The sequence below is a fragment of the Netta rufina genome (genome assembly GCF_964035555.1).
Source record: "Netta rufina genome assembly, chromosome: 1".
NCBI lineage: Eukaryota > Metazoa > Chordata > Aves > Anseriformes > Anatidae > Netta > Netta rufina.
In genome coordinates, this window is record NC_140123.1 from 22,204,800 (window position 1) to 22,229,651 (window position 24,852).

At 42.9% G+C, this 24,852-nt stretch overlaps 1 protein-coding gene across 1 annotated transcript in view; it reads right to left on the reverse strand.

The window, feature by feature from the left end:
* The window catches only part of FLT1 (fms related receptor tyrosine kinase 1), a 108,228-nt gene that overhangs the window by 22,917 nt on the left and 60,459 nt on the right, over window positions 1-24,852 (reverse strand). Inside the window, exons 12-17 of the mRNA XM_084283641.1 lie at window positions 23,851-23,959; window positions 17,629-17,919; window positions 12,490-12,636; window positions 10,571-10,702; window positions 5,264-5,370; window positions 2,003-2,141 (exon numbers count right to left, since the gene is read on the reverse strand). Coding sequence (XP_084139767.1) covers window positions 2,003-2,141; window positions 5,264-5,370; window positions 10,571-10,702; window positions 12,490-12,636; window positions 17,629-17,919; window positions 23,851-23,959 — 925 coding nt within the window. The remainder of the gene's footprint in view (window positions 1-2,002; window positions 2,142-5,263; window positions 5,371-10,570; window positions 10,703-12,489; window positions 12,637-17,628; window positions 17,920-23,850; window positions 23,960-24,852) is intronic.

Here is a 24,852-nt window from a genome sequence, read left to right on the forward strand (position 1 = left end):
GTTCTTCAGCAGCTTTTTTTTTTTTTTTTTTTTTTTCCTTGTTTTACATCCAACACGCTGCCCCGTGCCAGCAGCCTGGGTTTGAGGTGGCAGGCACAGGGAGTCATTTACCCCTGATGTGCCTACCAGTCACACCAGAGCCATGGGGCAATACTCCTTCGGGTCCTGCCCACAGCATCAGTAGCTTGTGACCTCTCATGGATTAGGATGGTTGAGCCCAAGAGCAAGGTGAGAAATACAAAATAGGTCAACACTGATGTTGGACTACAGCATTGTCACCAACCACACTGAAAATAATTTGTAGCACCAGCATTTTTCTATCTAACAAAAAAGATAACATTTTGATCTCAGTTGGGCTAATCTACACTGAATGTTAATTATCCAGCCTTCTGTGGTGCCCTTACGATGTTCTCTGTAACATCTGTTGCTCTTATGGTTGGAGGGAGAGTACTGTTTTTTAACACTGCATCTCACCCGTGAGCTGTACGTGTGTGCTGAAGGAACACGTAGCAAGAGAGATGAGCTAAAAGTAGAGGCTTACTTTACAAAAGTTACAATAAATATGTATATTTGAGGATAAGTAGGTGGAAAGAGACAGACAGACATATCTGACGCTGGAAGGGGTTTCATTTCTAAGTTAAAAATATCTATTAAAAAAAAGCATAGAAGCATGTTCAGTGTTTGTGAGACTCTAATCCTTGGAGACTGCCAAGGTTATTCAAAGTCCGAGTATTCAAAGTGCCGTGTAAGCAGGACTTGCACTGAGCTAATCTAGCATACTGCACATACCCAGCTTCTCCGAATCTGGTTCTCATTCATTGTCAGCATTCTTTGTTTGTTTACATCAGTTCTTCCACTTTTAACTCATTCTCTGGTCATCATTCCTCACCTCCAGACTCTACATACCAGCCCTGTGAGATGTGGCTTTTCCTCGGTGTTTACATTCCTTCTCTGCTTGATTCTTTCCATGGGATTTGCACAGAAATGTAGCATCGCATAAAGCAGAGATCACGATGTCTGCACATCGAGCTCTTGGTCCATCGTTGTAAGAAAACTATTTGAAGATTGAAGACACTCCAAGACAAGGTTATGTCTCAGCATTCCCAGAATTGCGTCCGACAATTATAAACGACTAGCGGTATATTTCAGCTGTGCTTATCCACATCTGGTCACCTTGTGACTTCTAGCAGGAGAATTAAGTGTGATGGTAACCGTACTCATGTTTTAATTACCCATAGCCCCTGATCCCTGAAGGGCAAGAGGAATCTGTTGTGGCTCCTAGCTGAAGTGCAGGGATTTTCTATCCCCAGCTGTAGGACCAGTCTGATGCTTGTCTGAAGGAACAAACAGCACTATAGCAACAGCCTGTGTTTATCACTGATTTTTTAAATGTTGACCCTTTTGCTGAAGTTTGTGTGGTTTCTGGAAGAACTCCTTAGCTCGAAAACCTGATCCCTACCCTCCTGCTTTCCTCGTCAGCCCCAGGCTGGGCTAAGCAAGCCAGGAATGCTCCCAAGCCCATGCCTTTCAGTGGGGCATCCGTAGGCGAGCTAGCCTGCAGGTTCAGAGTTTCCATGGATATTTATTTATGCAGGGACTCGTATGTCACATTCTTGAACTTTATGGTGCACTGACAAGAATGTCTATAAATCTGCAGCACAGAGGGAAAACAGAGAGAGTGGGCTGGAGGGAGGAGGAAAGGAGGAAACTGGGAGGGGCAGACTATAATGACCCATTTCTGCATTTTTATTTTTTTTTTCTCAGATGAGCATATACCAGGTTACAAGGGAAGAAATTTCCAGTAAATGTCAAAGGTATGGAAAGTTAGTCACAGTTGGCAAGTCCTAAATGTTCTGATTCAGTCAGGGAACAGGACACTTGCATGAAACCTTGCTGGACATGGTGCCCCATGTCCAAAATACACCCAGATCCTTCAGGCCTATAGGTACACCAACACCTCACTCAGAAGCCACATACAGAACGTGAATCATGTCAACATTACCTAGTTTCAGCCTTTCCCGTGCAATCTCCCACTTGCTGGCATCATAAGGCAGACGTTCACATTGCTCATCCAAGGGCACTTCGTCCGGATCCATGATGATGGACAGGTAATGGTTGGTCTTCGTCTCGGAAGAATAAGGCTAAGGAACAAAGAGTATTTCAAAATGACAAGGAGGATGGCAGTATCTGTCAGTACCTTCCTCTTTGGATCAAGGCTTCTGAGTTAATTCTGCCTGCAGGGCTGCATTTCACAGCCCAGTGGAGGGTTTAGTTAAGCTCCCTTTGGCTTATTTCAATGTTGCAAGCTTCTTTTTTATGTAAAAGAAAATCCTTCCTCTCTCTTTTCCTATGTAACTTATCAGTTTCCTCAGTGAAATCTATGTGTATCTGTATTGACATATGGCTTTATGATACAGGCCCTCTGCACAGACAAGAGAATTATTTTCTTCAAATGACTAAACATTGCTGTTAAAAATAACTTTCCTTCATGATTGTGCAAAGCCAGAAGTGGCCATATGCAACAGATGGAGCTCAACTGCCAGTGTTTATTTTTTCTATATACCCAGCAGAGATAGGTCATATGTGGTTAGAAGTTTTGCAAGAACAGTCACCAGGAGACTAGATGTTACACATCTCAGAAACTGTTTATAAATTTTTAGAATTTTTCATTACTTTGATATCATTTCTTACAAATTTACTGAAATGATGGGAAATTGGTGGAATTCATAAATACCTAGATATGAACACGTAACTTAAAATTAATTTTCCAGGCATTCAGTTTCTAGTGAACAAATGGATTATCCACTTCACATGAGAAATTTTGGACTCGACGAGCCTTCTGGGTCCTTTCCAACTCAGGATATTCTATGATATTCTAAATATAAGGAAAAATGAATCTAATCTCAAAGTTTTCTGCAGCCCATCCTTTTCCACTTTGAAGTGTATTTTTCTTTAAAGAGCACTGAGATTGTTACTCTAATCCATTAGACTTCTCTTGATGCAGGAAGTGCTGATATTTCTAGAGAAAAAAAAAAAAAAAAAAAAAAAAAAGCCTAATGTTTGCTCTAATTTCCAGGCTATTAGCTCAAAGTTATGGAAAATCTGTTGACCGAGATTATTCACACTACTTTCCCTAAACTCACAGAAACAGCATATGAGCATATAAACGAACACACAGGTATGTCTACATGGATTTTTATTGTTGCTCTGACTGCCCTCCGTGACTTTCAGCTTTCCTCCTCTACAGCCTGGAAGTATGTCCCTACTACATGCATTTCCAGGCATTTATTTGAAAAGGATGTTGCTGGCTTTGTATGCTTTGGTTACAAACATAACTAGATTAAAATGGCAGTAGCTAACAGCTCCTGCTTTGGTTGCTTTTCACAATCCCAAGAACCCAGAAAGTCAGTCCCAGGAAGGATTACAGTGATGCCTGGAGAAAAGTCAGGAGGCACAAAGCCTGGCTCCAAACCCTCCACTGTCCCTGGATGGGACATGGATAAGTGGGATATGGATGGAAACAGAGGCTTGTGAGGTGCTCCAAAAAGTAGCATTTTTTACAGAGATGTGTGCCAGACTGCTTCTAGCAGTCACTTTAGAAGAGATTTTAGGTGGACCCACCTCAAAGAGCAGTAGGAGAGTGGGAAGGTGCAGACAACTTCCTATGTTTCTCCATTCAGACTTACTGAATAACAAACCTTTGGCACAATCAGAGCTTGGAAACAACATTTTGAGTGGCAATGAACTATTAAGCATATCATTTGACCCTGTATGCGTAACAGTCAGGCTTTAAGAAAATGCTCTGTTTTTCAAAGAGCACTGAAGATTATTTTTTTTTTTTCATCATTTGTATATGCAATTTAATTCAGAGCTAATTCTAGAAGTAAATCCTTGAGACTAAGAGTTGGTAACAGAAACACAGAGAAGACCATAAACACAGACTGATGCTAGTTGGAAAGGCTTGTCTGGAAAAAAGCCTTCACTTGTCATCTAGTTTAAATCCCTTGCTCTGTAGCAAGAAGGATTATTTTTGTTCTCAGTCAAGAATCTAACAAACAAATAACAACAACAAAAAAATCTGCAACTCCTTGCTACTTTTAAAACTTGCATTTTTCCAATGGCTGAACCCACAGCTTTACAGTCCTGTTACGAATTACTTTACCATTACTGATGAGAAATCAGAACTGGTCCCAAATGCTTTGTTGTCTCTGTACAGGTATAAAGTTTCTCCACAGCTTTAACCTTTACTTTTCTCTCCCCCCAAGCAGTCTCCCATGCATTTCTTCTTATAAAAGCTTGCAGCAGTGGGGAGGCAGGAAGGACAACTGCTGTCCTACAGCCCTGGTCCTGCACTCCCATCAGTCCGCAGAAGTTCTCCATCTAAAACCTAAAATGCAGGCAGGCTGAGATGAAATGGTTTTGCAGGCTGAAGTCAGCTTTTCACACTCAGCCAGCTGGAGCACATCCAGCTGTGGGGGCTGAGAAAGGACACCCAGTGCCTGCCCAGCCAGGCGATGGGTGCAGCCAGGGCTCAGTGCTGCTGGGCGGTGGGAAGGGGGGAAAGGGGCTTGTATGGCCCTTCCAGGTCTCTTATCCTGCATTGAACCCCATTGTCCCAGCAACTCCTTTCCCTCAAATTCTTCTGTGCCCATGAGATGCTCCAAGGTCCTTCTGCACTGCAACAATGTTGGATTTTTGGCGCTGACCTGTGGGTTTAGGGGTGGCACGGTGGGCTGTCAGCAGAAAGGAGAGCTAAAACATCCTGGGCACTCTTGGATGAGAAGAAGGGCAGCTAACGTTATCACGCTGATACAGGAGTATCTGTATGAGAGAATGCCCTGCCAAAACAACCTCGCTACAACATCATCTCACCAGTGATGTAACTGTACCAGACACTGTGCACACACCAGACCTCACCGAGTCTGTGAGTTTCTGTCATTCCTCCTCACTCCCATCTTCAAAGATGCTGACGTGCCAAACTCCCACAGCTTTTAAAGGAATGGAGATGCCTTTGGTGGGAGGCAGGCACCCAAATACTTGCAAGCCTGACAGTCTTGCCCCCTGCCCAGCTTTGCTTACTCACACCCAGCCCCATGAGTCATTCCCTGGGCATCCGTCTGCAGCCTGGTGGTGATTGCACAGGGAGTCACACTGAGTGAATCGCAGTTTTTGTATTCCTAGTGACCTCAGTAGCCTGGGAATAAATTTTTAAGATGATGGAGAGTCAGGCACAGCTGGGATCTCCCCCCCATCGCAGCCTTACCCTCTTCAGCTTGCGTATGAAGAGGGTCAGCAGGAGCCAAAAGAGCGTCGCAGCCACACAGGTACAGGTCAGGGTTATCAGCTCCAGGTTCGACCTCTCTGGTGTGCCTGGGAAAATCAAGCAGCAAGCATTTTAGAAAAGGACCCGCAAAGCCAGGTGTGGTTTGTGGTTCTGAGCCATGAAAATAAAATACCAGGAAGGACCAGCTTCTATTCAATGGAGCATTAATCGCAGTTTGGACTGGAAAAATAAGGTCGTCTCAGCACAGCCGTTGTACTGAATGCAGCAAAAAGGCATAAGATCCATCAGGAAACTTTTTGGTAAAAAGTCAGCCCTTCTTAGGGGTGCAGGAGATGCAGCTGACCAGGTGAGGGATGGCCTGTCAGATGATCATTTCCTTTTGAGTTGGAAATACAGCTGTGGGGTATTTTTAGCCATTTTTTTTTTTTTTTTCTCTGTGTGAGAATGTGTGTGGGCCTGCTCATGCAGTTTCATGATACAACAGCGAAACCCATCTGGCCAAGTCTGCATCAGAGAGAGGAGCAGAGGGCAGGGAAACACTCGGTCCCGAGCTGTGCCAAGAGCTTGTGCTGCTGCATGCACCCGTGGCTCCAGTCCTGCTGCCTGGGTTTTGTTGCCCAGGGGGTTTTCTGCCTCTCCCTGGGCACTGTGCCTGCTCCAGCACAGCCGGGGGAGCCCCTTCATGCTGATTGCTGAGCCCTGCTGCACAGCCCTCACTCAAAACCTCACTGGGGATGCTCAAAGGGTCATGGCATGGCTGGCAGGAGTCCACGAGCCTTCCTGGGCAGGAGTCCACAAATCTTCATATGGTCTGGATGGATCAGGAGGAGCAGGAGCTCGGGGCTCAGCCCAAACCTCCATCCCATGGTGACCCAGCAGGATCCGTGCCCTTGGGTCTCCTGCGGTCACAGCCGTGGCTCCCCAGGGGAACACGAGGCCCGTGCCATGCCCAGCGGAGCTGGCAGAGCCTGGCTGGCAGGGAGCACAGAGGGCTCTCCAAACCCCAGAACAAATCAAACACAGGAAGGGAAAAACAAAAAACAACAGCAACAGAAAAGGAAGCAGTGAGAAAACATGAGCATTAGAAATCTGGAGAGTATTAGAGCTGACTGACAGATTAAAAAAAAAAAAATCCAAAATAAAATTCACTTCAGACTGCCACTTAGGGACTCATAAAATGTTTTTGGAGCAGTCTGTTTTGCAAATCCTGTGATCGTGTCAAAATACCACGCTTCCCACAATATGTTTGCCATCCGACTGGTAGCAAATGCAAGAAGAAATCATGCTCTGCCTCTTATTCTGATACACCCTCTGGAGAGAGAAAACGAGAGGACAAGAAGGAGTAATTCTGAACAGGATTTCACAGCAGTTTTGTCAACTCCACTGGCAGCACTTTCAGGCCCCAGGCGGCTTGGTGTTGCTCCTGACAAACGAAGAAGGGAGGAGTAACATCGCGCTGGTGGGCTCACCAGGGAACAGAGAGGGAGGTGTGACCTGGTTTGGGGCAAGCCTGCTGAGTTTTGTGCAGAGTTTAAATGGCTTCCTTTAGCTGTGGCTTGACTAGCACAACACCTAAGTATTTAATCTCTAAAGGTGATGCATCTGGCCCCGTGTCTGAAATTCTGCAGGCACATCCATTCTGGAGTTTTGAGAATAAAGCTTTTTGAAGGAAAACACAACTGAAAGTGGATGTACCTATTTCAACAAAATAACATGAGTGTTTTCAAAAGCATGAGCATTTTTAAAGGACTTAATTTAAATATGGGCTGTAATGATGGCAAAGATGACACAGCCTGAGACAGCTTGCCTATCTGCTATCATCCGGCTTCCCTTTTACACGGGGATCTGCTCCTCCTGCCTCTGAGTAGCACCCGTGCAGATGGCAAGTAACAGCCTCTAACGCTTGCTCAGCAGATCCTGGAGGGGCTGATGGTTCATTTCTTGCCACTGTTCCATATGGCAGGGCTCACGAAACCTGTGAGACACAACACAGCCGCCCCTGGGTGGGAGGCAGCAGCTTCCCCACGGCTCCTGTATGTGGGAGTTGGTGAAGAGATGCAAAGGCCCTGTCTGTGACATGCCCCAGTGGCTTTAGGAAACCAAAACAAACTTCTCCAGTTTGGGCTTGGGTTGGGTTATAAACATTAGGTTCCTGATCTTGTTAAAGCCTGGCAGCCAGAGCTGGCTGAACGCCTTGCAGCGGGGTAGGAAAGGGCTTGATCTGACACAAAACAGGTAGGGTAGGGCACTCAGGTGTCAAGCAGGGAAAAAGCAATGGCTGAGACACCAGTAGCTCTCTGCTGCACCCGAAGTGCCCCCTACCCCTACACTAATGGGTCCTACCCTGCTTGACCTGCATGATCTTGTGGTCACAGCCCTGCAGACCGGGAAAGGTGCTCAGAGATGCTGAAGGATTTCCGTCCTTGTTGGTTTTTGCAATTTGGCCCATCCATCTCTGACTAGAGGTAGAGTTGATGATGATCATGGTTTGAGCTGGGGACTGGACTAGACACCTTCAAGGCTCTCTTCCAACCCACTTTGGAGATCCCCTGAAGTATCAGGAGTCTTAAGTGTCCCCTGATGTTTCTCTTATGGTCATCCACATAACCCAGTCTGAACCACGTTCAGTAAACAAGGGAATTCCAGATAAACTTCATGGAAACATTCCTGATGACTTCAGAATCAGTGTGGCCCAGAAAGCACAACAACTTTATGAGATACAAAGTCAGAAAGGTGGGTACATACAGAAACAGATGGTTAAATGAGAAGCAAACACCCTTTCCACAGTGTCAGAGCAGTTCAATGGATGCTTTACAAGTGTGACACTTTCCTTTCCCATCAGCAGGGATCACATGAAGTTATGAAGCAATAGCTCTAATCCAGGGCATTTTGCTGGATTAGTTTGCTTGTTACAAGCCTGGATTTCAGTGTGATGGTCCTTCTTTCACCAGCACCCTTACACAGGTGGTTGCACTTCTGCCACCAGCTCTCTCACTGGCTCCCACTAGGAGCAGTGTGCCAGGGTCCCCAGGAGAAGTAAGGAGATGGCTTCAGCAGCAACTGAGAGCAGTGCAGCTAAGCTGCCCGAGACAGCCTATGTCCCTTCTGTGTCCAGCAGCTTGTGCTACCATGGTCTGAGGGACACAGTCCCCTCCGCCTGCTGGCTGCTCATGCAGCCATTTCTTGTCCTTGTTCTTTCAGATTCGCTGCCTCTTCAGCTCCTCAGCCAAGAACAAATGGACAGCTCGCTCTGACATATCCACAAACACAGCCCCTCGTCTCCTCAGACAGCCCTACAAGCACAGCTTCCAAACCAAACAAGGGCTGCAATTATTTAAAGACAGCCCTTGGATTCCACCATCCATTCATCCATGGCTGGTACAAAAATAACACATTGTTTTATCTGTGAGCATAAGAATGTTTTTTCAGAGGAAATAAAAAGAGCAGACAGCTTCCTTCCTGGCTCATTTGCAAACTGCCCTTCCAATCTGCTCAGCACAGCCACCGACGTGGGGCGTTGCTCTGCTGCCTTTGATCTGGAGAGCCAGGGGATGGGGGACAGCTTTGCGGCAGTGGCACAGTGTGTGTGCTGAGAAAGGCAAGGAAGGGGTAAAACCTAGAGAGGGACCCATGTTAAAACCCTGATTTTGTCCCTTCAGGCTGATGGGAGGCTGGTGTTCCCCAAGAGGAGGACAGGGACTCCACTTTGGAGAAGACTGCCGGGTCTGGAGTGAGCAAAAACTCCTCCAGTGACATCCCTTCGTGCAGTCGGAAGAGAGGTGGTGGAAAGGCATTTTCCCTGATGATAACAGATAAGAAAATCTCTCTCTCTCTTGCATCTAGTCTCAGACTATAAATTTTAATACGGTAGACTTCATCTCCTGCTCGTCTAAGAGCTCCCATAGGAGTCACGCAAGCACATCGTCAGCGGTCCCCGCAGGGCATGTAACCAGAGAAGAAGCCTTCCTGGCTTCTGTCTTCATTTTCTCTGGTTCATGTGCAAGGAGATATGACTTCCTAGAAGCCATCTGACAGAACGAGTGTGGCTGAAATAAATAGCTGAGATACAATGATACAAAAATCAATACCATAATGAATTACATTGTCCAGAGCTATCAATTAGCCTTGGATGCATTGGACAGCTAGCACTTAAGGACAAGTCATTCTTTAAGTGATTACAATAGCTATTAAAACCCTAGCATTATTCAGAAAGAGATGGGGGTTTTTAACTCCTTGATTATACCCGTTAGGCTAGCCCACATGTACATATTCTTATCCCTGACCTTTTAAAAGAGCTTCATTTTATCGTCAATGATACTCATTAACTGGGGCTGCTGACAAACACGTGGCAGAAAATCAATACTGGCTTACCAGCTGTAATAGTCTTTTGCTGTAGGGCACTATCCAAATACTCAGCAGCATTCAGATACATTTAGCAATTCTATGAGAACAGCTACAAAGACATAATCCCTGCCTGAGAGACCAGGTGGTAATCAAACTGTCCTCTAAAAAGAGAAACTAAATGCACTTAGGACTATTTACTTAAAAATGAGATCAATAAGACAGGTTATGTAAAATTCTTACACGGCACTGACTTACATGGAGAGTGTCAACCTGCTTCTCCCATCTCATAACAAAGATATTCAACGAAACTGAAAAGTCACTGAATTAACCTTATTTTAATGCAATGTACAATTACTTAGTGGAAGTCACTGAGGTGACTCAGGTCTGAGTCAAGCTTGGCAGAAGGCAGAACAATGCTGGATGTTTAAAGGAATAGCAAAATAACTCAAGTAATGGCTACAGAAATCACTAGATCATACCTACTTCTTACAGTATGTACCTTTAGAATGCATTTGTAACTATTGCTAGGCTAAAATCTTCTGGTCTGATTTGGCAGTTCACTTTATATTGAAAATAAGCAAATGAAAATATCCCAGACCTCTACTTTTTGTGGAATTAACCTGAAATGGGAAAATGAGGGGGTGTTCCTTATTTTGTTTTTTGTTTGTTTTGATGATGCTAAATTTACATTTGTCTTCTACCCTGACCTGATCTTTGTTGGGTTGAAGCAATTCTTCTTTTTAGGTCAGTGTAAACACTCTCTGAGTTAGCATTTCCTGTTAGGCTTCCTTTCCAACCTGGTACGTTTCCCTCGCTAGGACTTCCTTCAGATTGCTGCTTTCAGAGCTCACCACATGCTCCCCAAGTCATACCCCCACCTTTCCAGCCAGAGCAAGAACATCACTCGGGCAAGCTTGCTCTTCCCATGTAATGCACCTTTACCTTGTACTGTGACATACGCTGAGCTCTCCACAGACCCTCTTAGGTTGGTGGCTATGCACTGGTAAAGTCCTTCATCCTCCTCTTTTACTCTTTCAATAAACAACATTCGGCTTCCGGGCCCTAAAATTATTCCTGTGAAATGAAATATTTTGCAATGAGCGGTAGCCAGGGGATAAACAAAAACAGACACTTGTGTAATAATATCTGCTTCAAGTTTTTCCCAAAAGAAATCTGAGCCGCAGACTGCACAGCGCAGTGTTCTCTGCAAGAGAGCCAAATATGCTTGGAAGCTTTGGGAACCTTTTGGAAATTAGAGTTTACAAAACACTTGTGTGAGTGAAAAAGCTCAGCCTAAGGGAATTAACCTGGGAGCAGTTGGTATCTCGTGTACTGATTAGCACTGTGGTTGGACACTCGTCCAAGCGAGCTCCTCAACATGTCTCCAAGTTTTAGAAAATGGGTGGTCTGTTCGCTTACCACCGCACTCACAAGAGCAGTTCCTTTGCAGAAGCAGTTCCAGCTTTGAGCAATCCCAAGCCCCAACTCACTTGCTCGTGTGGCAGGGGACATTGGGCCCCTTCTCAGAAGGAGCACAGCCAATGCAAGGAAAGGTCCCATGAGGTGTACCCTAAATCACAGGAGTTACCTGAAGTTTTCAACACCTCTCTTATTCCAGCTGAGTTGACCCTTAAGCCAGCCTGGGTGATATTCCAGCAAGCAAGGAAGGGGCAGGCAGCAGATTTGGCCTCAGCTTGCCTTTCAGGAGTGATACAGGCAGGAAATGTGCAGTCAAGTACACACTTGTGCGTTTGGCTCCATCCGAACCACAGTCCCATTGAAGTGTACTCCCACCAGCTATTCCAGGCAGCTCACTAAAGTGCTCTGACCTACCCTGTAGAAATGTCTTCCTGGATCCTAACCTCATGTGTTGCATTACGCCCAAGTTAAGCACATAACATCCATTCTAGAAAACAGTGTGAATAATGCACACTACAACTATGTGGCTGTGGTAAAACTTCACAGAATCTGGCTGTATATAAAGTTCAGTGACTGTGTTGGAAATCTGTGCATGCTTGCAATTCACTTTGACAAATACGCAGTTTTTTCTGTTGCCTTTACTCATGCCATAGCAATTTCCAATAAGGCAGGACAGAATGTCAAATACAAACTTTCTAAAATGCTGGTATTTAAGACTACACAGGGTTCAAGTTTCTACAGACCAAACCTCCTGAACCATTTTTGCTGAGCCCATAGCATGATCTCATTGTGTGCTCCTGATTTGAATGTGCATGAATTTGCATAAGAAAGGTTTTCCTTTTTCCCCCCATCCTTCATTTCCACCTGAAATCTCCAAGGATTGCTTCCATATCAGAGCTGGACGTGTAGCCTAAACTGATATTTGAAGCTAATTTGGACACAGCAGAAAACATCTCCCAATTTTTTTCCTGCAGTAGCAGCATGCCACCTGGGAGGCTGTTCCTTTCTGCTGCATGAAACATGGATTCCCCTGGTTCAGGCAGACACATTTCAATTTTAGGGACTGCAGAGATGGAATTAGCCTGGCAATTGGGCTATGAATCTAGAACAAACTTTGCATGTCTGGCCAGAGACTTCCCCTGGTACTCATACATACCTCACTCAAGCCTGGTTTTCTCCTGCCTATCTGTACTCTGGCCAAAACACCTGGTCTTTAGGCTCCCTCTATAGTAAATGAAGAGAAATAAAACAAGTCATCTGGAGGTGACTTCTAAAATGCAAAATGAGATATTTGTATCTATATTTTTCCCTCTGACTTCACAGTGGCCTGATGTGTCTACAACTACAGCTTGGTTGACATTTTGGAGTGCAAATGGTCACTGAAAGCACACAGGGCACAACAAAAAGTCTGTACAAGGTGGGGAGACATACAGAGCTCTCACCTGATTCTTGGTGTATTTCCTCATGGTTTTTAAGCCAGGTTATCTGGGGCTCAGGGATGCCACGAACCTGGCACTCCAACATTGCAGAATTACTGGTGTTCACCGTCTGATCCATGAGCTGCCGCAGCAAGGCTGGTGCCTCTTGAGCTACGAGACAAAATAACACCTCTGTTTTACATTCCTGTAACCTTGGAGGCTTAATTATCCTCCCTGCCAGCCCTTTACTGATGTTAGAGACTGCTATGGCTGTTCTATCAAGTCATTTGTTCATAGATCTAATTTACTGCTCCAGTTTGTGTTCGATGAGTGCTGAATACTCCTGTTACTCAGCAGGGGAAGTTTGTGATGGCCAACAAATACCCAACGTTGAACTTAACAGATTTGCTCAGTTCCATTATCAACCACACTGGTTTATCAAAAGCACCACCTTCCTATGAAAGCATCAGAAGAAGCAAACCATGAGACCAAAGTTGTCAACAATCAGCAGGACACCCTTGTAGCAGAGCATCACCGATGGGACTGCACAGTACACTGTGATACCCATGAATGTGAATTTTATCATTTACTTACTTTAAAGAACACAATTATGAACTGCATTCAGTAAGCCCACACAGCCAAAAATGAGAAACGATGAGCACAAAAGCATTGTTATGTGTCCCAATGTCTTCACAAATTCTTCCACTTCTGCGTCTCACATATTTGGCTGAGCACACCAAGGCTTGGCCAAACCACACCACTGCTCGCCTGCCAAAGCTGCTCTGGTGAGGAATGTACTCATGTCCTCCGGCAGCCCACGGATGCTGGAAACCCCCATGGCAGGGGCCGAAGCTGAATGCTAGCACGCCAAGCATCATAGCGACACCGCTCCTGTTTCACTTTAATCTACCAAAATCCAGGCAAACACAATGCAATAAAACACGTCCATGACATTTAGTGACAGTGACTATTGGGAGCGCGGCTCATCTGTACTGCTTCTGCTCGAGGGCTGAGCAGAAGGGCATTTCAAAAACACTCTGTAGGCATCATGTCAAAGTCATCCCGGAAAGAAGCAAAACAACAAATCCCTCTTATCCTCTTTTCAGCACTTTACCACTCCTTCCCCATTTCATATGGCGCTGAAAGGCGTTCTGACAAAGACCAGGGTACTTGCAGTTTTTATGTGCATTATATGGTAACACGTCTCTGTCACACTGGCAACATTCACACGATCCTTTCTGGTATTTTGTTTCCTTAAAAGCAGTGGTGGAGAATCCAGAGAGCTCCTGAGAAATCTCACAGATGCACTGCAGATTCCCTTGAATTCCCCAGTCTCACAAGAACTGAATTATTTGCAAGTTTTCCTTTCAAGGATGTTGCCAGGATTAGTAGTCACTAACATGGTGAGACACACATTGTAAAATACAAAATAAAACAAAATAAAATAATAAAAAAAAACTCCCCTTGCAGATATTTTCTTGTGGACTGCAGTAGATATCAATACACCACGTTCAAGTATAATACTGGCTGAATTTCTGACACTGTGTTTGGAAGATTACACTCTATCCTTTCACAAAAATTGACTGTCTGTAAGATATTTCCATCTTCACAATCATTATGTTACCAGCTGTGAATAAAAGCTCTCCTGAAATGTTAAGCACCTACGCACCACCAGCTTACACAGTGTTCATGAACCCCGCCGAACTAAAAGCTTTGTCACAATTTAATGTGGGCTACCTTTGCTATGCTCTTATCCCTTGAAATTAATCCAGCATAGTCATGAACCTGCAGTCTGGGGCTTTTCTGAGCCTTAAGTCTGTGATTTCCACGGGTAATGCTATTATTTGTTTACTTCACAGCAGACAATCTGTTCTCACTTCACAACATGCAATGCTCATGAGAGAGGCTGGACAGCAAATTCTTCACCAAATACCTACACAATGACGTGATCAACAAGCATTGCCTCACAGACAAGAAGACTTCCCCCTTCTCATTGACACCCTCCATGATTTTTGCACGTTCCCATTTTTCGCAACAACCTGTCTATGAGCAGGCAACTTTTGACACACGTACACAAACTGAGAAGATCCCCATGTTTTGCATTTATCAGCAATAAATGATGGACACCCCAGCCCAGACATCCAAAATGAAGGCGGACAAGATGACACAAACAAAGGCAAGCCACACATTCCATGGGTTATTTGTGATTAATTTTAATTTGTTTATAGCCATACACTAAAGTTGGGTTTTCATATTAAAAACTTTCTTTCTTAGAACTCAGATCCAGTCACCATTCACATACTTCCAATAATTTCTCTGCTGCAATCAGCTGATTTTTCAAGGATTCTGTCAACCTGAGGGTCAGGTTTGCAAGCCACCTGCTTTCTCCTCTCAGTTTTGCAGCGTAGCCATGGGGTGGGAGTTTCAAATGCAGGCTGTGTCTCCCTGCTCTGCTAGCCCCAAAGCTTCAGGGCTGGGTGCCAAGGGTCAGACTCTGCTCTCAGTTGCCCCAAGGAACTTCATGGTAGGCAGAGTTTGGCCCAGGGCAGTGACAAGGGGTCACAGCAGGGAGAAGGGGACGCTGGCGTCACAACACACAGCAGACCCAGGGTGGTATGGGAAGGATTTCCATTTCCAAAAGCAAACAATGGCAAGAGGGGAGAACACATTAAAGTTTGTTCATTTTGGGGTATACTTCCCGTTCTGTCCATTTTTTGCCCTTTGTTACTGTTAATGTTGTTTTTTCGCTTATTTTTATTAACCAGTACAAAAATATAAATACAAGCTTTAATTTTAACACTTAAAAAAAAAAAAAAAAAAAGAAAGAAAGAAATATAATTCACACCTTTCTCCCTAAATAATATATTACACAACAAAAGGCAGAGAAACTCCCCAAACCACTGAGGTTCCCCCATCCTCTGAGGACATCAAAAGTGACAGTAGTCTTTATCTGGCCACTGAGAACTGCTTTCCAGAGAGTAGTTTCTCTGTGCCTCCCAACAGAGGAGGCCCCACAGAGATTTCACAACGTCCTTGCACAGCGTGGCCTTCCGAGCACCAGTCAAGACCAGGCTGGCAGGATGTCCACCCAGCAGTAATGCACATCATTGCAATTCACAACCATTTCATGGAGGAGCAGGCTAATGACCTTTTTTTTTTTTTTTTTTTTTGATCCACACTCATATTGCCTGGCAACTGGCTGCTACAAGTCATCACACTCCGGCTCCCAAGGCCATGGAAAATTCAGAACGTCCTGTCATCACCGCCCACCTTGCCATCAAACGTCTTCTCACAAAATAGCCTCATCAAAAAGGGGATTCTGTATTGTGATCCTTCTGAAGACTTGCAAATGCTAAAGAGCACATTTGCCCCGTTTTTAAGCCATCACCAATGATTTCACTTGCTTTTTAGGCATATTTTAGGAAAAAAAAGAGACCCAGGTCCCTTTGCAAGAACACATTGTTTCTGGAAGCCATCACACTAATAATGAACAAAAGAGCTACTGTATACAAGCAGGCTATAGGTGACATTTCAAGATATAAATGATTATTCTTTTCTTTACTCTGACAACTTCCAGGTTATCAATTGTTTTCTAAGCATTTTAGGCTCCATGAAGCTGGCATTATGGGGAAATGCTATTGTTTACCCTTTCACACTTGACAAAAGCAATTCCCACGTGAAAGACAAGTTTAGCCGTGGGACACAGTCTCGATACCTAAAGGAGGAAATAGTCTGGTGAGTTCCCAAGCACAAGAAACTGTCATGTTGTCACCCTCTATTTTAAAAGCACAGCCACTTTGTTCCTTCGCTGTAGCTATTTTGGTCACTACGGTCTGTTTTGTTATGGCTTATGTAAATGCTATATGAATGATCAATCATAAATGTAACCAAAAATAATAAAAGCTATGCATTGTAAAAAAATAAAGTTATCAGATCTATTAAAAATAGTAACTTCTTCCTTATACAGAATTTATAATACACAGAAACATCTCATAGCAAAATTGTGACGAAGGAATTGAAAAGGGAAACAATCACAAGGAAGTTTAAGGTTGCCCTTAATTCTCCTTCAGCAGTTTAGTTGGTTCTTAATCCCCATAATAAATCCAATTGTCATTTGATACCAAAAGCAATGAATATTTTTAATGGCTTCAGTTTTGAACCTCTATTTTTAAAAAACATATTAAACATCTCACTGTGCTGGCTGCAACCTTGTCAGTCATGTTAGTGGGATATTTCTCTTTTAATAAAATAATTACAACATTACAAATTCCTGTATGTTCAGGCCAGGAACAATACTCATGCTTTTTATCATTAGCTTTTTACATTAGTGCAGAACTGACTTTAAAAATTGACCAACACAGCAACTGGAAATCTACCTGGATTTATTTGGAGAAACACAGTTCACGTCTGTCAGTTTTTAAATCATCATTATTATAAATGATATTATAGGTCTGTGCATTATATCAACATTTTTATTTCTTCCCTGCATACTTCCTTTAGAAGATACTTTTTAAGATTAATGTACTTTAGTGTAGAAAATAATTTCAAATAAATAAGCATTAGAACTTGCTCAGCAGGTAATATTTATAAGTCCATCAAGATCAGATTAAAATAAAAAATATATAGTCCAGTCAATCTCAAACTGAGTTGTGCTCATTCTGCACATTAAAGTTAACTTATTAAATGTCCGTTGTTGACTGAAAACAGCAGTTTTTAAAGTTAATCAGTTTATTCAGCTTTGACACTTTTGACGAGGCCGATATCAAAGTGGAAGAAAAGATTGATCCAAAGTTTTCCTGATCGCTCAGTAGGAGACACAGCAAGAGAAAAAAAAACAACATGCAAAATGTAGCACAGGGGATCTTCCAAACCCCAGCTTCCATGTGCTTTGTCAAAGCAGAAAACACCCGTCTGAACTCAACTGGAAGCTCATGCGATATGATTTTGTTTGCTATTCCTCCTATGTCCAACCCATGGGGGAATGTGCACCACCTCAGGGCCTGAAAGGTAGCAACAGCAATAAAAAATCAAGATGATATGAGACACCTGTTACTGTTTAATGAGTCCTTTAATGTTTTACATTGCTTTGTGTTGTACAATCATTCCTTGTGCTCTTATATTTGAGGATCCGAGAGTAAACAGCCTTTTTGTTGCAGTGCTCACCTCTGATTGTAACGTCTTTCTTTTGAAGCACTTCTTTCCCCGTGTATATGTTCCTTGCTCGGCAGATATAGGTGCCTGAGTGTGCCAGGGAAACGTTCTTGATGGTCAGAGTGAGGGTGATGGAGTACTCCTTGTTGAGGGCCCTTCTTGATTTCGTTTGGTTGTTGACTGTCCTTGGTAAAATCCAAGCGATGTCTTTGTACAGGAATTTGTTGGCTGAACAGGACAATACCAAATTCTCTCCTTCAATGGGCATTTTTTCCAAATTAATGTAGAATCCACTCGGTACATCTGTCAAAAATCAAGAACGCCCTTTAGTTTATGTGAAATGAATGAGCCAAAATTAACACGAAATATATTTTCCCCTTTATCAGGAAGCCTTTGAACTAATCAATGTCATTGTCTTCCTGCTGAAGTCTCTAATCTTTCCTTTCATATGCTAGGCTCTAGCTATTCTTATAATTTGTCTTAGAGCTATGAGACACTTGGGCTTGGACATCAGCTCATGTAAACTGAAGCTGCTCTTGGAAGTATCGAGCTTGTATAAATGTTATGCCAAGTTAAGACAGACTGGGGCAAGGTACCAAATTATAGACAGCATGCTGGGACTGTGAAAAAAGACAGAAATTCTTGTCTCAGCTGCAGCCTGTGAACTGTGTGAGAGAAGATGAATATCTAGAAGGCGAGAGAAAAATTCTGCAGTTCATCACGCTTGGATATATTTCCTTTTTATTTGTGAGTGGTCAGATAAGTTATGTCTTTTTCTTTTTTTTTTTTTTTTTAGTATGCTTAAGATCCAGAAAAAATATGGAATATGTGGTTACATGCCTGAATTTCCCTCAGAACAGAGGTATTTATTCCATGCACGTAAAGCGTATCAGCCACCCAAGAGGAAAGCAGAATCAATACGCTCTGGCCTGGTGCCAACTGGGTGCAGGCAGTATCAAGGCAAAGATCACTCTATTCAGACTGCTTAGCATTAAACTTAGGTGAGTAACATCACCTGAGAGAAATCAAGGACCACTGCACCAAAGCATTTCCTCAGCATAAATACGACTTGAGTTTTAACGAGGATTTTGCATAGCAGATAGTTCAGGCAGGAACTGATTTAGCCAACAGGGTAAAAAGCCTGACTTGCAAAGACACACGGGTGGTTGGATGTAATGTTACAGCAGCCTCCAATGCCTTGAGAAGGGCCTGGAACCACGGCCTTCCTGGCCACCTCCTGGCCCTCTCCACTGGGGCTCAGCCATGCCGCCGGCCTAAGTGAAAGTAGAAGCAAGTTCCCGAGAGAAAACACTTCCAAGTTTTTCTCCTAGAATGCAACCTCTCTTGGTTTATTTGTAGCCAATATTCTGATAAAGTCATTTCCTTCTCCCTCCAGTGAAATTGGCTTTGGCCATTTTCAATTGTTCTCTCACTGCTAATTGCTACGGCATTTGGCTGTGAAGTTGCCTCAAGACTGTAAGATCGGTTTCATCTTACATAAGGGAGAATTATGCCTCCTTTTCTTGTCTCTTAGAGCATGAACAGCTCAACACAGACTTTCATTCAGCTTCACATTTGCCAGTGTCACTTCAGTCCTAACGTCACTGCGGCAGGGTGAAGAATATGTCCCCAGAGAACAACATCCCACACCCTCTTTCAGTAACCTCTTTCATTGATTGACCAATCCACCAGAAAGCTTCTTCTGACTCCCTAAATCCCAAATAATAACATTTTATACTGGATTTGTAATGAATTGTTCCTTTTATATTTTATTGTGGTCCTCTTTTTTTTCCTCTTTCTGGCAAAGAAAACTATAAAAACCTTTAATGAATTTATTTATGACTACCATCATCACATTCTTTGATATGGAAGAGCATGTGGAAACAGATTCTGGTTTCAGTTCAGTATGTATCAATTGGAAGTGCCACTAAATTGAAAGAAACCTTTCCCTACAGGAGGTACAGCATATTTAAAGTAAAACTTCAAAATGCAGACATCTACTAGTTTTGTGTATGGGCAAAAGTTTATAGTCATGGAATGACACAAGTACCTCCAGAAAGCAATGTAGCCTATTGTCTTCAGATGAGTCAAATTCCAGAGATCCCAGTCTCTCATGATTAATTATGAAGTGTTCTTGCATGACCAGTTTAGGTTTAGATACCCAACTTAATGCTTAAGTTAGATTAAGTGAATCCTGTGCTTGAATTGGTTGAAAAACATTGAATTCTGGAACATTTAAGTCCAACCAAGGTCCAAAGTTTTGATCTAAGAAATTGCTGCATCTTACTCACAGCGTATCTGAAATTGTTCTGATATGTATTAGGAAAGCCAGGGCACTGGCCTAGAATACTGATAATTTTTGGCTTTCACAGGTGCCAGTGCTCAGTAAAAGCTAGGAAGAGCCAAGTAAAACTCTGAAGATGGAACTAAAAATCCCCTGGGACTGAGGCAAGTGATCTATTTTTAACGTAGAAAGATAGCGTGCCAACAGAATAATACAGTTGTAACTACTTCCATGTTGTCAGGTCTGGAGCTCTTCCTAGATGTGTCTTCTGTGAAGAAAGACTATTTTCTGAATAAATCTATGGACAAAAGTAAAATGCACAGGATTCCAAAAGAATCGTTTGTTTAAAGGCTACAAGCCCCCTAATATATGACACCTCTCACCAATTGTTACCGTCTCAGGCTAGCTAAATAACATAGCTGGGAATAATGTAAAAGGGTTTTATTTACTTTAGTGATTTGAAGCTTCCTGTGGAAATAGCTCCCAGGTTTCCTGATGGAAGATTTTGTTTATCTTTGCCAAGCGCCATCAGGAATCTCAAAATAAAATGCGCTTAGTGACATTGGGAAACCAGGGAGATAAGGCAGAGCTGTTCCTGTTTCACCCTCTGTAATTGCAAACACACCCATGGGCCTGCTGTGTGCCAGCAAAACAGCCCAAAATGTAGGGAAAGGGGCAGGATGGAGCGAGTGGGGCTATCATAGTTAAATTTGGTATAAAGATGTTGCAGAGACTGTTTCAGTATCAGCGAACAGGAATGCTCAGAAATCACCTTTCCATGTCACTTGTACATAAGGCTCACAGCTACTTTTGTCCCTAGAATGAAGATTTGGCTTTAGAAATAGGTCAGTGTGTCAATACCCTCAGAATTGCTTTCATTTGACAAAGGCAATAAGAAAAAGTTACTTCAGAGCCCATGGATTTCATGTCCTACACACTCAGGCACAAGGTACAAAACTCTACCATCCTCACACCTCCCTTGAACCCACATGAAACTTGCACTTCGAACCTAGAAAAATTATGAGAGATTTACAATAATTGAAAAGTGAGGGGTTGTTGTTACAGGGTCAACTCTACTACACTTTCTTGTTCTTATTTCCTCACAACTGCCTTCCCATGAAGGGGCTGACCGCAAAACTAGGTTTGCTGGGATGGGTTTTGCCTCCCCATCACCTTCCCAGTGGTTTCTGCCTATAGAAAAGAGACTCCTCACACCAGCACAGTTTCTCCAGTGGAGCAAGCACTTTTCTTCATCCTCAAGGCATGACCAAGATAGACTCCAAGGAGAGGGATGTCTCCATCTGCTCTCTGGGATCTTTTATGTCCTGTCCCTCTTAAAAAGGGCAGCAGCTCCTCTTCCTACAAGGGATCATCATCTCCGTTTAGACACTTTCTGCTCTTACACTAGGTTTTGTGTGGTTCAGGCTGACTTCATGTGGCACCAAGAAACCCCTATAACGTAACTTAAACTAACCCCAGGCTGTCGCCCAAGATCAGTCGCCAAGAAAGTATTGGTTTTGAACTCATCAGAACAAAGTGCTCTGCAGTGTCCTGCTCATTTCGTTCACATCCATCATCATTAGGGTCTCTTGTTTTTTAATTCTTTAGCATGTTATTTAGTGAATGAAAGCTGGAGAAATGACGCATTTGTTTCACTGACGTGAAACACAGGCTGTTATCCAGCCACAGCAGTTTGGTCTCAGCCTGACAGAGGAAAATTATGATTACGCCATGCAATCAACTGAAGCGTTATGTGCACGACACAGAAAAATGAGTCTAGCTTGATTTTTTTGGAAGAACAAAACAACAGCATTGTTTAAACAAGCTGCCTTCAATCAGTGCAACTGAGCGTCAGCGGATGAACAGGACTTTCCATGTCACACAATTGAAGTGCTCAGCTCCAGGAACTAAAAGGACAAATGCATTTCAACATCACCACCCTATATAGAAAGTTTGCCACCAGTGAAGATGTTAAGAATTTCCAAGCCATAATAAAGCAGCCACTCCTCTTTCTGAACACCAGCCAATACCAAAGTCTTCAAAGGAAAGTCATAATATTCTGCATGTTCTCATGCAAGCTCTGGTATCAAGGAGAAGGATTTCCTTCTATCCCTGGTCAAGATCTGAGACTGTGAGATCTAAGAAGGGAAACTAACTCCCTCATGTCACAACACTAAAACATCCAAAACTTTGAAGGGGAGATTTGCGTACTGCAAATCAAAGTTCAGCTTCATGTGGTTTCTTCCATGTGATGTTTCGAAGACTGAGGAGGAAGAGTTAGAGAAGGTCATATTCAAAGAGCAACAACCTCAATGAATGTGTCTCAGTGACTGCTCAAAGCTATGTGGGAAGTCCTCACATGAATATACGAATACGGCCCAACTGGCACATTAATTTATGTAGAATTATGTGTCATTGTTAACCTTTCTGTTCAAACAGAAACGATGTAAGGGCAGGGAACAAAGCAAAACTGTGAGTTGAGAGCTGGGGCAGCAGTCATCTTTGAGCTGGCAAATGTTCTTGTCACATCCATTAACAGAACATGGAGATATTCTTCTTGTTTCCATGTTCTAACAAACAACCTGCTTATGCATCACTTATCTGTCTACATTTCAAAGACTACTTCTCCTGCTTGGTACTGAATTTATGTATTTATAGATAATTGGCTCTTTCTAAATGTGGAAGTGTACTATTACAGCCAGAACACTTCAAAAATATAATTTTCGGTCCACAAAATGGTGTGTGTTTGTGTGTGTGTGTATATGTTCAGATAGGTCTTCTTCCTTTCTTTTTTTTTTTAAACAAATCTGGTGTTTGTCTATTCTCCCTTGGTAGTTTTCTGTAGTTAACAGTATGAGTTTCACTAACATTGTTCATCAGAATGATAAGCAGGAGATTGACAAGAAAAACAGATAAGAGAACCAGCAAAAATTAAAACATATACATTGAAATTACTTTTCCTTTTAGCTTCAAGATTATGATTTGTGGAATTAGGTATCAGAATATTTTAACCTTTCATCTTTTGTCATATTTCTGAATGGTTTTCATTTCTTTAATTACCTATTCTGAAAACTGTCATTAGCCTAAGTGCTCCATGAACTACTGCTTTGTAAACAAAACTAAAAATAAATCTTTCATGAGAAAACAAATCCTTTGTTTTGGCATCTGCAGACATTATGCTTCTAAATATTGCAGCAGTTATTATCTTAAACTTGTGTGTTTTTTTTTTTTCCTTCTTTTTTTTTTTTTCAGTAATTCCTAAAGTTAAACTATTTAATTTTTTGTTTTTGAACCTGCAAATGCTTACATAGTTATGGATAAATAACTGGAAACATGCTTGTATACACAGCTAGCACGATGAGTCTTCTCAGTGTCATAGCCCAAATCCTATCCAAGGGCATACTTCTCAGAAGAGGGAGCAAAACTCTTCAGCTTGCACCCTGCCACTTTTCTACCTACAAATAGTCCCTGAGAGCTGTAAGAGGCCACCCAGGTACTCCTGGCCTCCCTCCCCTGGTACCTGTAGATGCTGGCACTGCTCTGGGCAGTGAACTGTGACACCTCCTGGTTGGGAGCAGGATGAGGCTGTAGACACAGTCGGTGTCACACATGATGCTGGTGTGTGAGAACACAGTACCACTGCACATACGGCATGACTGCAGAGTCCAGGTGATTTAAAAGGAGGAAGTACAGGTTGCTATATTTAGGAGCAATTTGTGTCACTCTGGGGTATTTGATGAAGGCATGAGTCATTCACCAAACCTGGTGACCTTAGAAATACAGACCAGCTGCTGTGAGAAACAGGAGCACCAATAGGCATGGAATAAGTTTGTAAGTGCACATATTGAAACAAGTCTCAAACTTTGGGATATGAAAATTCCATCACAGCCTGACAACTATAATCATAGGACTAAGAAGCATGTTTTGATCTAGTGGGGAATAGATCTTACCTGTTACAATAAAGCTGACATTTCTTTCAGCTTTTCCCACTTTGTTGGATGCCACGCAGCTGTAGATTCCAGAAGATTTGGCGTCAGCTACAACAAGAGTGCTGGCAGTCTGCGAAAGAAAGAAGAGATTCAGCTCTCGTTGGATCACGAGCTCAGTTAATGCTTCCCTTCTCTTTTTTTCTGAGTTGATAGTCCTATGATTCAGTCTCTCCATTCATTCAGTGGCAGGCACCACTGAAGCTATTTAAAGGAGGTATCACCACATAAAGTTTTGGAAAGGGTGGAAGAATAACAGGAAAAAAGCTCCTTGAGAGACCATTATATTATCAGAGCTGTCATAGCCAAAAATCTTTGAATGTATCTCTCAGGTTGATTTATCTCTTGGTGCTGATGTGATGATAAGCTACAAAACATTAAACATGACACAACGTGGTCTGCCTGAGGAAACAACCAGCCTGTAGGGCAGCCATGACTGCAAAGGGAATGGATGAGGAATGCCTCAGGCAGTTGGATAACACTGGGAAAAAGAGGTTTGGCACTACATGCATTTGATTTCTCTTTCATTTTCTCCTGTAAGTGTTAGGTGAGAAATGACAGAGGCAAAGGAGAGGTTTACTCATCCTCTTCTGGACTATCTCCTCTTCTTGGATTTACTACTTCTTTTATTAAGTAATAATATGTTGAGTTTCTTTACATTGCACTCTAGCACCATCTTAAGAGGTTCACACATATTTTCACAAAGTAATATAACTTGCAAGATGAGACTTTGGAAGGCCAGAGGACAAAAGAAAGAACAAAACAAAACATTGTAATAGTAAGAGTTATACCTTCATGGTGATGGAAAGCCATGGTCTAGTGTCTTGGGCACTAAGTGAGAGAAGAAAGTTATGCACAGGCAGCTGAGGTGTCATTCTGATATGGAACTGAGACATGGGGCATGCATAGGGGGCTCAGCATTAGGACTTGCTCTGAGATACAACAGTAGCTCAATTTTCTGTCTTT